The following is a 13,376-nucleotide window of genomic DNA, read 5'->3' as shown; positions in this document are numbered from 1 at the left end:
TCTTACTAGCAGCAGACAAGTTCACAGTAGCAGCCACTTATAAAGTTTTTTTTGATTGGATTATAGAATGGCTTTTTTAGAGATCATATTTTAGACTTTTTTTTAATATTAAACGATGGATAAAAGTGTTGGAAATTAGTGCTTAGGCAAGGAGGAGAGATACATAAACCTTCAGTGAAGTTCATGCAGAAATGTACTTACGTTCTAAAACTTTCAGAAGCCTTTAACTGGTGATGTGTAGTGGCCAGTTGCAGTCCCGAAGTGTTGATCACAAAGCTACTAGCTTGTATCTTCATATAGTGTCTCTTCCTGAAAATTAATTTCTTAAATTTTTTTTCTAACTAGCTCTGACTCTTTTATGGTGCACTTCTTTCTGGAATACTAATGTTGGCATACTACACATGGAACCCTTGGTTTGCTTGACATGTCTCAGAGTATTTTTGTTTAGTAATATAGCTTGTGGTGCTAAAGGCCCTTTAATCGAAACAGCTTTTGCTTACTTTGGCACTGCTAGAATATTTTAAATGCCCATAGCATTCCTGGTAATTTCCAAAATTGGGGGCAGGGATTAAGTGGGAGGCTGCATAATAAGACCCTACAAGCATGTAGTGATTTAATCACTTGGGACAGATGCAAGGAAATTATACTCATAGATTAGGACTTCAGTATTTTGATGAATGCTCTGCAGAGAATTAGCAGTTGGAAAAGGGAAAACTCATTTGGAGATCATGAGAAATCCTTCACAGTGACTTGAGGGGTGGATGTAACATATCAGACAGGTTATCAATGTTCTGAACAAGATGCCCAAGTAACAGCAAAGCTGACAGAGCTGCCCTGGCTGGTGTGGCCCCTTGGAGATCAGTGTAAGCTGAGAAGTCTGCTCGAGAAGCCGAGTAAATAGTCTTTAAGCCACATCAATCTGTGTGCTTGCATGCTTGGCAGGGCTTGAACAAGCTGACTTAAAACTAGCACTTAGGTGATTAGGGAAGGAATAGCAATTGTGGTGTAGGTAGTAGTTGATCAGGACTGCTGTAAGGTAGTGCTGAAGCTCCTTTCTTGCTCTCTCCTGTCTTCCAGTCCTGTTTCGTTTCCTAGGCCATGCTTTCATTTTTCTGCAGAGATTTTCTCAGTCTAGGTGCTTTTCCCCTGGAAGACCTGTTGTGCTTACAGGTGTGATGTTGTTTGGGAGTGAGGGGCTGAGCAGCTTCAAGCTCTGCCACTTCACAGCCTCACAGAAGGCATGGATGAAGTATTTGAATATGTTCCCCTGTCATGGAAGGGGAAAAGCATCATAAATAAGAATTAATATAGGAGTGCTTGTGTGTTTCCTGCCAATTAAAGTCGGTCTTCAGCTTAGGTGACTTTTTAAGTGAATGGGGCAGATGCTGTCTAAAATAAGCATACTCATGATAGCTTAGAAAAGCTAAGGTTGAAGTTTGGTGTCATGTATTTGGGGTTTACTTCTAGTAAGCTTAGCCTAATCTTCTATTTTGTTTATTTAAAATTGAGCTGTAAACTTGCCTTCAGAGTATGTTTCAGTTTAAGCAGTTTTTATTTTTTTTTTCTTTCACTCAAGAATCCATACCATAAACTGTCTCAGAGATAGTCTTAAACATTGGCTTTATGGAATCAAGTCAGCCCTGTCTGTACAGGGCATGGCAGTAGTCTTTGTAAGTAATCTAGTAGGCTTTAGAGGAAAGCCTTGGGGTTCTTGTCATGCTTTCGTGGCTCACTTGCCAAGTTGTTTTGTTTTGTTTTCAAGAAATGCTCACTGTCTTCTAATATGTATTGGTGGGAGCCCAGCCTCAAGCAATGTAAGGTTGATCTGATGTTGTTTCGTGTTTGATAGAACTGTGGATAGTATTGTACATGTAACTGACTAATCCTTTGGTTTCTTAGCAAATTCCTCATGTTGCTGTTGCCGAAAATAAGGTTTGCTGCTCTAATTGCAGATGATTTCAGCTAATAAGACACAAAAAGTCTGGAAGTATATAGCCTTGCAGCAGTGGCTTGTTGCTGCTCAGTTCATTGAGGCATACGTTTTCCATTTTTCAGGGTAAGGAAATGTTAGGCATTACTTCAAGTGCCCTCTCTGAGGACTTGTTCAGCTTCTCTGTAATGTCCTTTTTGTTCTCCAACTTCTTCAATAACCTTAAGAGATTTATTTTTTGATAAAATCTAAATATACAGGTGTTTGTAGGATTTAATTAATTCTTATCCATAGAATTCTGAAAGCTTTTTAAAAATTTTATTTAATGAAATAATAATAGTTTATAAGCATGCAACTAGTCAGTCTCCTGGGAATGACGTGGGGAAGTTACTGAACTATCAAATTTGATAATTGGGAAGTTATGTTATGCTAATTAGGATCTCCCAAATGAGATGGATACCATAGCTGAAGTAGCCATTATTAACCCACCACTGGAGCAGTGGATGTTTGAAGTCTCTGATATTTAAAGACCCCTTCCTTTTAAAGACAGGAGTTTGGAGCAGTTGCTTAAAACCTTCTGGTGTAACTTAGGACTGATTCTTGGTGTGGTTGTTGCTTGTGCAAGAGGACAGGCAGCCTAGGAAGAGTGCAGGGGGTTCCCTCCATACGGACTTTCAGGCGAGGAGGTGAGGATGCCTGGCCACTGCAAACTGCTGAAGTGACACAATTGAAGAGGACAGATGCCAGGCTGGTGCTAAGAGTCAGGAAGGCTTTCAAAAGGGAAAGTCACACTTCACATTTGTCAGTCTCATTTGGAGAAGACTTAATCCCAGATAGATATTCTTGGTTTAGTTTTTCAAAAGGTGTTTGTGAAGGTCATTATGCAAGGCTCAGAAAGGAGGCTTCTGTGGAATGCTGTGGGTTGTTTCTTGATTCTGGACTTTTATTTATACTTTTCTTTTTAAAAATGTTAATTTTTCAGAGTTAAGTCTCTCCACGTTTTATGCTGGAATTTTTTCTTATTTGGCTGTTTATATGGAAGAGAACAAGCACTGAATAGCAAGAAAAAAAACCCACAGAACTGTTTGTGGCACAAAAAGTGAAGGCCACCGAAAACTTTCATGTTTTTGGAACAAGTTGAGTCATAACACGTAAAATTGGTTGTAGATGAATGTAGGACTTGGAAATCCTAATTTATTGCAGACCTTGGATGGGCTGTGAGATGGATTGCCCCAAGTTTGAGATTTTTACAGGTATTTGAAGTTTTGTTGAAACAGTTCCCCCTATATATTGAAAACTAGTGATTCCTGGGAAATCCATAGGCTGTTATGCTGCTGCCCAAGTACACTGCAAGTCTGTGTTTGCAGTGCAGTGTGCTTTGCTCTTTGCCCTGGTTCCTCCCCCAAGCCTCCTTGGAAGGAGGAGTATGAAATTAGAGGGAGAAAGACCTTAACAGAAGATTCAGAAGTTAAGTAAGTACTTGCCTTTCTTCAAGCTATCAGGATTTATTTTGATTTTGGTAGAAACAGTGGCTGCAAAGTAGCAGGCTCCAAACAAGAAGTTAACAAAAAGGTGGAATCCTTTTTCTTAACAAAACTTTTTGTGAGTGAAGATAAACCCTTTGCTTGGAATGTTGATGAGGCACGAATAAGTGGAGGCTGAGAACATTCTGGTGAGAACTGCAGTAGAGCTTGTCTTACCCAAAGCCTCTCTCTGCATCCAGCCCTTGTATCTTACCTCTAGTGGCCTGTCCCAGGTGTGTCTGATGTCAGCTCTGATCTGCTGTGATTCATGCGATTTTTGGCTGAATCACTGTGTTCTTAAGGATGGAATGTCAATATTAAATTGATGTTGAAGGCTTGCATTGGTAATTGTCTTGAACATGCTTGCAGATGCCAAAATAAAATTGTCACTTTTAAAGCCTGGTGTTTATTTTACTGTGTTTTGTATCAGATACCACAAAACAGTGCTGGTGTTCATGATTTCATTTACTTAACTGCTCTCAGATGCAGTTCCACTAGGTTGTGGAGCCACCTGCTTAGTCTGAGTTCTTGCTAAGGAAATTGCAATTCATCCCAGGAGATGGGGTAGATTGGGCTCTTCAGTACTTCTGCACAAAGTGCAGATTGAAAATTAGTGGGAAATGTCTGTCTGGGCTATGATTTGTGTCATTTCTAGTGTTGCTGTTATGGTGTTTGCTTTGTAGGGCCATACGTGTTCATAAACAGGAGAGAACTGTATTAAGTCAAGCAATGAAAAGTTACAAATGCAAAGTACTTGCCAGCAAGAGCTCTTTCTACTCTGTTTTCTTATTTCTGCCCTTTTAAAGCAAAGGATATTCTAGGAATTGAGATTATATTGAGTCTGTGTGCACAGCACAAAATCACACTAGGCCTTAAGGCAAGCTTATTGATAATGCCTTCCCCTTTTAAAAGAGGTGGAGTTTAGAGGGGTGTTAAAGAGGTCTGTGGACAATAAATGGTGAAAAAACATTCTCTTATCGTACATGTTCTTTCCCATAATAAATAGAATATCAATTTCATTCTGCCAATAATAAAGAATACAAGCAGCAAGTGATTACAGCTGTTACTACCAGCTGCATTATGTACTGAGTTTTGCATCTTCTGATGATTTGAACTTGAATAATTATGAAAATCTGGTTGAGGAGCAAAAATGCTGTTGTTGTATACAGAGTATCATGAAAGTGAAAGCTTAGATATTACTGTGACATTAATACATTGACCAAAATGTTACCACCGTGTAGTGCTGGCTGCTTATTCTGTTGCGCATCGTCTGTGTTCTGACTCAGCACTGTTTTGCATTGCTAAGTCCCCAGGTCTGGGCAGGAATGATGTGGCCTGTCCATTTTTACAACTGAAGCAAGCAAGGATGTATCTATGTTGTCTTCCTCTTTTTATTTCAAATGATGAGGTTATGTTAACTGCTCTTACCAGGGGAGTAATAGCAGACATGGGGTGGCCATGCATATACAAAATCCTGGTATGGTATGGAGAATGGGTAGAAAAACATGTTGATACTCTGGAATGGTTACCCTAGAATGGGACTAGAAGTTTAAGATGCTTGAGACAGGATTTTCTTGGCCTTCATGACCCAAAGCCCCTTCCAGTTGATACTTCTTTTCATTCTCTAAAACACTGGTGACTTGAAGTCAGTGTGGAGAGAGAGAGAGAGGGATGCTGTTTGGAAAACCTCATGAAGAGGTTTCTAGTCTGTTTCTGAACTTCAGTGGTATCATGATACTTTCTTTTTGTGTATCAGCATTGGAAATATTCATATAGTTTGTAATATGAGGAGCATTTCCAGCACAGATGCTGAATGCCTTCAAACAAGATGGACAGACCTTGCTATCAAACTGGTGAATAATTTAATAATTATTTATTAGCTTAGAAGCAGTAACTGCTGAGTGTTGCCTAAATCTAAGGTACTGATTCAACTAATTTTGTCAGCTGCTGTAGGAAGTGGATTGCCTGTTTTGTGTTGATGGCATTGTTCTGTAGATGTGCAGTAAAACAAGGCTTTTTAAAAGGTCCGAGTGTCAAATGCCAATTAAGAATACTGACAGTGTGCTGATGTTCCTGTATTGGTTGTGCCTGGTTTTGGTCAGGAATGTGTATCAGTAATTTGATCAATCCCAAAGTAGTTGTCAGATAGCTCCTAGGAAAAGGTGCTGATGAGAAGCTGTGCCATTGATAACTCTGTGGGTTTTTACTACTGAACTTGATCACCATTGTGACTGGGAGAGATTTCCAGCATAACTGACTTCCAACACTCTTCCCATAAGGCTTGATGGAAATCTTGCCCTTTTTCCCTAGGCTCTGAAGTTCCACATTTAGTCCTTGGGTTCCTACTTTAGGCAGCATTTCCATCAGTGTTACAGAGCATTGAGAAGAGTAATTTTTTTTAAATGAATCCTAGGTGTTGCTGAAATCTTCCCCGAGTTCTACACCAAAATCTTGGCAACAGGAGCCAAGACACTCCTTGGCAAGAAGAATGTAGAAACTGTTGGGTGCTGAGAGGTCTGCAGGCAGGATTATATGGAAGAGCAGTAGCAGGCAAGACTAAAACAAGTGATGTCTTAAACAAGTCTTATTGAGGGAGCTGTGGATGTTTAGCCTGGAGAAAAGGAGGATCAAGGGAGACCTTATTTATCACTTGCTATAACTGCCTGAAAGAAGGTGGTAGTGAGGTGAGAGTCAGTATTTTCTCCCATGTAATGAGTGGCAGGACACGAAGAAATGGCCTCAAGTTGCATCAGGGGCGCTTTAGATTGGATATGAGGAAAAGTTTACACGCAGAAAGGGTGGTTAAGCACTGGAACATGCTGCCCAGGGAAGTGGTTGAGCCACCAACCCTTGGGAGTATTTGCAAAGGCGTGTAAATATGGCACTCATGAACGTAGTTCATTGAGAACATGGCAGCTGGACTTGGCAATTATAGAGGTCTTTTCCAGCCTAATGTTTCTCTCATTTGTTTTTCTAATAAAACTTGAAGCTGTGTTTACCCAGCTATGTTAAAACTGTTTAATTTGGTTTGAAGTGCTTATTTTTCTGTTTGGTGGTTCTGATGCTCCATCATGTTTGTGGCAAGGCAGCCTATTGATGTGCAGACCTGTCTCAACAGAATGTGGGCTGTACAAGTAGGCTCGGAGAATAATGTTAAAATGCTGGTTATGGTTTGGATTTTGTGTTTGATAAGCTCTTATCAAGAGACAGCAGAATCAATTTTTAAATTGCAGTGTTGTTGTTAAAGAAATTGCACATAGAATTACAGAGCAGCTTGGGTTGGAAGGGACCTTTAAAGGCCATGTAGTCCAACCCCCTGCCATTAGGAGTGACATCTTCAGCTAGATCTGATGGCTCAGAACTCCCTGAATATTTCCAGGAGCGGGTCATCTGTCACCTCTGTGGGCAGCCTATTGCAGTGTTTCACCACTGTAATCATAAAAAATGTCTTCCTTATGTCTAGTCTGAATTGATCTTTTAGCTAGAAACATCACCCCTTAGCCTATCACAATAGGCCCTGCTAAAAAGTTGTCCCCACCTTTCTTACAAGCCCTCTTTACACAAGCTCACCATCAGGTGGGTTAGTGTACAATTTGGATTGAAGGTCAGCGCAGCTTTGTTACAGTCACAGACCATCTTAAACCACTTTAAATTATTGAAACATGTAAGCTGATCAGGGAAGCCTGTTTGCTGTGTTTAACACTATTTGGTTTGATGCAATAGCTGTCCTCAGTCTTTTAATGTGATACTGCTCTTTATCTAGTCTTCACATAAAAATGCTTTGTGAAGTAATGCATCACTTGAATACCTTCAGAGGCACTGGGGCCATGGAGTGAAGAAGGGAATTGGTTGCTGCAGCTGCAGTCTCTCTTCCAGTCACCAGTTGAGATTATTTTTTGTTAAGACGACTACTTGGAAGTGAGTCTTAATGTCTGAGATAATAGGATGTTCTTCAGCCATAAAATTGCCTGTATATTAAACTCTGTGTGTGAAAAATGTAACTGTTCTCTCAGTGCAGGGCCTTTTTCAAAGCAGCAGATGCTATGTCTGGGTAGATGTGGTTTGTAAAATCATCCCTGCACTAACCTGATTTTGTAAATAGTTAAACACAAGTAAGATATAAATTACACATGTCATTGAGTAGTGATATGTGGAGTCCTTCTGTTTTACCAGTAATGCCAGTGATTCAAATCCTTGATTCTGTTCATATTTAGTAGTGGAAGGGATTTTAGGTCTTTAAAAAAATAACATACAAAAAAAAATAGAATTTATGAATTGCATTTTGCTAAGTAGATGCAGCAAAGCATCGTAATACAGGAATCAAATCTTTTCTTGTTTTTCATTGTTGTATCCTTGTTAGGAGGATTTTTTTACCTTTACAATTACAGATACTTCTCAGATGCAGTGCCAATTTGACATCTGTGTAGAGGCACTTGATACTTACCTGAGAGTGCACAAAATGGTATCTAGATTGGTATGGCAGTCTACAAGCAGATTATATGGTTGAGTTAGTGTTGAAAAAGGGAATAAATGAGATTTTTGCCAGATGAGGTAGGATCCTTCTAGGAACATCTTGTAGCAGAAGTTCTGAAAAACATTTTGGTCTTGCCACAATTTCCCTTTGAGGTTTCAAGTGTGTAAACATTCACAATCTGATTTTAGCTACAGCGGGAAGTGATTGCCATAAAGGGGTGATGGGGAGCATCACATTAAACACTACAGATAAGACAGTTAAAAAAACCAACTCAGCAAATTAACTTGAGCTTTTAGTGAACCAAAGATTTAATGCAATGAGACAGATTCTAGTAAATGCATTTCAGCTACACTTGTCCTGATAAGTAAGAGACCTTGAGAACACATATGGAGACATCAGGTTTCCCAACTATGTAATGTCCATCTGTCCTACCTGAAAGGAGGCTGTAGTAACATGGGGGTTGGTCTTCTCTCCTAGAAGCTTCAGGATAAGAGGAAATGGCCTCAAGTTGCAAGGGGAGTTTAAATTTGATATGAGGAAAAAATTCTTCTCTTGAAAGGGTTGTCCAACATTGGAAGAGGCTGCCAAGGGAAGGGGTTACATCACCAACCATGGGTACTTACAAGATGTGTAGATGTGGCACTTGAGGACATGGTTTAGAGGTGGATTTGGCAGTACTGGATTGAAGTTTGGACTTGGGCCTCTGAGGTTTTCTCTCAACCTAAATTAAGGATGTGGGTTGTCTTGTCAGCAAGCCAAAAAACTGAATACTGAACTCACTTTTCCTCTCAGTGTGGAGTGTGTTAATTTCTCCTTCCCATTCATCTGTTGGGCATTTGAAAATGTCATCTTGTCTGTCCTCCAAAAATCACATTTGTCTCTAATAATCTTCAATTCAGTTCTTATTCTAGGCCTGAGACTGAACTCTATAGGATAAAAATGTCAGAACAAGGATAATGGATCTGATTTTCTCCAGTAGTTAATCTATTTTGAGTGCACACTTGTCTCAAATAGCTTCTGGTTAAGCACTGCTGTATATCTGGGGTTTCACTCAACATTGCAAGAGTTGTAGAACCGTGAATGAATGTTCACTATTGCTAATTTTTAGGCAGACTTGAATAAGTTTAGAAAGAATACATAGCACATTGTTGGCATTTTCCTAGGATTCCCTAAAAATGATACAAAGCATCCTAAGTTAATGAAGAAAGTAGATGAACAGGACAGTGTCACCTTCCCCTAGAGGGGACTTCAAGTTTTGCCACAACCTAGGTTATTTCTGGTAAAAGATGTTGACACTAGTTCTCAGTTAAAAAAAAAAAAAAAAAAAAGCCAAACAGATCTTTTCTGTTGCTGTTGTTTTAATGTGAATTCCCATAGTATAACTGTTTGCTTCTCTAGCCATCCTGCCTGAAATCAGTCAGGCAGATCAACCTGATCTCATGTCAAGGTTAGCTGTCTTTTGTTTTGAGAGTTGATTTTGGTGACCTCCAAGGGTTCCTGCTGGCCTAAATTGTTCTGTGATTCAATCTGCACTTAGTCATGATTAGCTGCAATTTCTCGAGTTGCAGGCAGCAAGAACCTAAAAACTGTCTGCAGTTAAGCCCTTCCTCACAGACTGGGGGAGGACCCTTGTTTTGCTACCTTAGCCAATTCCCCAAAGTGAGTATGCATGTGTTTCTGTATTGCTTTTACCCTGTGAAATAATGGGATAATCTGTTCTGATTGCAAAGGAGTTACTATCTCCATATTAATTTAACACAGATTTTGCCTTTATCCTGGAAGATTGATGGAGTGGGAATGATCTATGAGAGACTGCTAAAGCACTCAAGCACATAACTGAAATGACATATCTTCTCCTGAGAATAGCTATCTAAATTACAGCAGGACAATACTCCTTATTAGCTGAAAATGATGCCAAGTTAAGCCTGGTTTGGTAGTTTTCCTACAGTTAAAAACCATAAGTGACCTGGAATCACTTTCATGCTTACTGACACAAGCATGCCTTTAACTGGTTTAAACAGATTTGTCTTAGTGATCCACTGTAGTGTTCAGTAGTTGATTTAAATTGCTAAAACCTTAGTGATTTAGGTAGTATCTTCCTAAAGAGGAAAAGGGACCCACGTTCACATTTTGTTTCTTGCATATGTTCCCACAGCTGAACTGTACAGTTTGCCAGTTTACCTAGTAATTAGGTGAATGGTATTCTAAGTATATCTATAAGTAGCCTTTAGCTGTACTATTACAGGTAGAAATTAAATGTTTTATTTTTTTAATACGTAGGTAAATTCTCCCACCCTGATACCTCTATCACTTAATCAAATGAGGTTATAATAAGTGTTTCCTACTTCATGGTTTTTCTCTTTTTTCTAAAAGTCTGTATTGGCAACTAGGAAAGTTTTCTGTCTTGAAATGTCTTTTTCTGGGAAGTCACTAGGCCAAGGAAATGGGATTTTGAAAGAAGTGTCTAGACTCCGAGATTAATTCTCCTCAAAAGTTCTGTTGAGTCAAGATTCCTAACTGAATTCTGTTTTAAGAATTTCTGAATTGAAGTAGATATTGCTACTTCCCTTTCCTATTTCTGTTGAAAAGGAATTACTTTTTTAATAAAAAAGTAGACCATGAGGTAGAGTATTTGTTGCATGTTCTGAATGCTGAGAAGAAGCAATTTAATATGAATAGGTATGTTTGTCTAGAGGATGGTGGTGATCTGATCACCATACCTTGCTGGATGAGTGACTACATTTGTAATAATATGTTAAGGTACTGTGGTTTTAAATGCATTTCAATGATTATGTTTCACATCTTTTACAGAAATGTTATGAACAAAAACAGTACAAAAATGGACTCAAGTTCTGCAAGATGATCCTTTCTAACCCAAAATTTGCTGAACATGGAGGTAACTGCAGACTAAAGATTATTTTTTTGTCTCCTGTCAAGAGCTTTAATGTTTTATTAGTCTACATCATACTGTTGAGAAAAAAAGAGCATGTTGTGGAATGTGATTCTGTTGTTATGACTGAATAATTACTCTGGATTTTCAGTCTTTGTGGATTCAGATCAGGTTTCCACTCTGCCTCAGTCAAACAGTCCTGTGTACTGGGATGTTGAAGATGAAAATACATGGTGGAAGCAGCACTTCACTGAAGCTTCCAACTTGCCTTTCTAGGTTTCTGGGTCAGAATGCTAGTGTGGGTTTTCCTTACATTCCTATTTAAAGCAAGCCCAGCCTTGTTTTGAATATTATATGAATGTGTTCTGCCAATAAATTAAAAATCTGGAGGGTTTTTTGTCAAGTTCATAGGCTTAAATTTCCTGCACTGCATACCAAGTTGCTGCTTAAAGGGAGCAGAGTTAAGTGTAATACTATTGCTGTTAATACTTGAAGCTGAAGACAGAATCTGGTGATCCTGCTCTGATAAGTATTGTAGGAAGCAGGGCAGCAGAATATTGCTTCAATTTACATCTGTTAAATTCTATTTACATCCTCAATAGGATACTCTAGTCTTACTGTATTACAGGTTTCTGTTACATTATTCAGACACTTTGCTTCTGATACAGTGGATTTTTGGGGGGTTGTTTTCTGTTGAAGCAACCTGAGTGTGCATGTACTGTGTCAGTAAAATTATTTTCCTACTTGATGTTGTCAGATCTTGTCAAAATGTTTGACTAATCCTTTTTGTGCTTCCATCCATGTCTACTGTTTCTTTGTTGTCTTCATTACTTCCCTAGAGATAAAAGTAGGTTTTTTTGTTGCTTCAAATCTAGAGTGGTTCAGCTCTGACCTAATGCATTTTTCTCTACTAGCACTTCTGTTTTTGTAACATCTCAGTATACAGATCTGTCTTTTCTGCTCTTTCTGCCTCTTAAACTTTTCCAGGACAGCTAGCTGCCTTGGCAAGCCACATACTACATGGCTTTGAGCCACTCATGGCTTTGAACCTTGGGAGTAAAGCCTGGAATGGACAGCTGAGGCAGAACTAAGCCAGTGAAATGATCTGGTGGAAAGCTGCACTTGTCACCTTAAGCCTCAGAGAAAAGGAGTTTCAAAAGTTTAGTGAAAAGGTGGCAAAAGAGATGGATTGATGTGGCTGGGCAGTTATCTCCCTGGTGTGGGACGGCAGGATTAGCTTGCTCCCTTTCCCAACAGTGCAGATATTCTTCATAAAATGTCTTAATGTTATTTGAAAGGTATCATTCTGGCTTTCTCTGTTCTTACAGTGTGGATGTAGGACAACTAAAAAACAACAACAGAAAAAAGCCCTTGACTAATTTTGGGTCATCATTCACTTATAGGTGTACTGTGCAGAAAAAGTGTAAAATGGCTCTATCAATAAAACTTCGAACTGCTGTTAGAGGTGACCTTGAGGTTATGGTCTGTTGCTATTAATACTGGGGAAGAGGTTGTAGTTGGAGGAAAAAACAGCATTATGATGAAAAAGGTGACTGATCTTCTGGCAGGAACCAAAACAAGTGGTCTTTTATTTAACAAAAACACTGAAATGTGAATCTGGGACAGCTTTCAGACATAGTGCATGCATTACATGCAACTTGCTTGTCTACTGTGTGCCTTGAAGAACGGGGGAAGAGGGAGAGCAGTAGTCATACCAGCATACTGTTTGCAATCCTGTGCCTCTCAGAATGTTGATTAAAATGTTATTGCATTGTGGTCTCATACACTCGTAGTAGGGTAGCAGTAAATATGCTTCCCTTAACTCATGTTTTGTAAGAAGTCTGGAACAAGGGAACAGACTGTGACAGCGAGTTGTTTCTTGTGGTGGACACAGCCTTTTTTCCCCTTGGCTTTTCATGGAGAACTTTAATATGCATTGAGGAGCTCTCTAAATTTGCTCCAGCTTATTGTTAACTCCCTCAAAGCCAGCTAAGTGTATTTTTTAATTAATAAAAGTTTGTGTTGTCTGTTTTCATCACATTTGCGTGATGCTCTACAAGTGGTCTTTTTAGGACAAGTTTCAAGAAAGGAAATGATCCATGTAATAGTCTTCAGCTGTGCTAGGCTGCTGTCGTGATCTAAATTTATTTTTTAATGGGGGACTTTACTGTGTAACAACTTCAAAGGATATCTGCACTGTGAAGCTGGCATATGGAAGTCAGAAACATAAGTATCTGATACTTCTTACAGAGACTCTTGCGATGAAAGGACTGACCTTGAACTGCTTAGGGAAGAAGGAGGAAGCGTACGAATTTGTTCGGAAAGGACTTCGTAATGATGTGAAGAGTCACGTCTGTATCCTTTGTAGTACAAAACCTGATCGTTTTGCTATGGCACACTGTTGATGGAAGTTTAAGATGCTGAGTTTGTGACAAACGCTTCTGATGCACAAAATTTTTGTTGCCGAATCAAGTGGAGTTCTGTGTGTTTTCCTTACTGTAAAAGCTGGAGTCTAATTGAGGTTACAGATAGGCAAGCAAGGAAAAGTAGAAATCACAC

The 13,376-nt window shown here is 39.2% G+C and overlaps 1 protein-coding gene across 3 annotated transcripts in view; it reads left to right on the top strand.

The window, feature by feature from the left end:
* NAA16 (N-alpha-acetyltransferase 16, NatA auxiliary subunit) overlaps positions 1–13,376 on the top strand; it is a 61,387-nt gene that overhangs the window by 1,582 nt on the left and 46,429 nt on the right. For all 3 annotated transcript variants that reach the window (XR_009274487.1, XM_058800648.1, XM_058800647.1), the window contains exons 2-3: positions 10,739–10,823; positions 13,068–13,172. Coding sequence is in view for 2 of the 3 variants with exons in the window: in XM_058800648.1 (XP_058656631.1) it covers positions 10,739–10,823; positions 13,068–13,172 (190 nt within the window). In the remaining variant the exon portion in view is untranslated. The remainder of the gene's footprint in view (positions 1–10,738; positions 10,824–13,067; positions 13,173–13,376) is intronic.

The sequence above is a fragment of the Ammospiza caudacuta genome, chromosome 2 (assembly GCF_027887145.1).
Source record: "Ammospiza caudacuta isolate bAmmCau1 chromosome 2, bAmmCau1.pri, whole genome shotgun sequence".
In the NCBI taxonomy this organism is placed as follows: domain Eukaryota; kingdom Metazoa; phylum Chordata; class Aves; order Passeriformes; family Passerellidae; genus Ammospiza; species Ammospiza caudacuta.
This window is presented reverse-complemented; position numbering and strand designations above follow the sequence as displayed.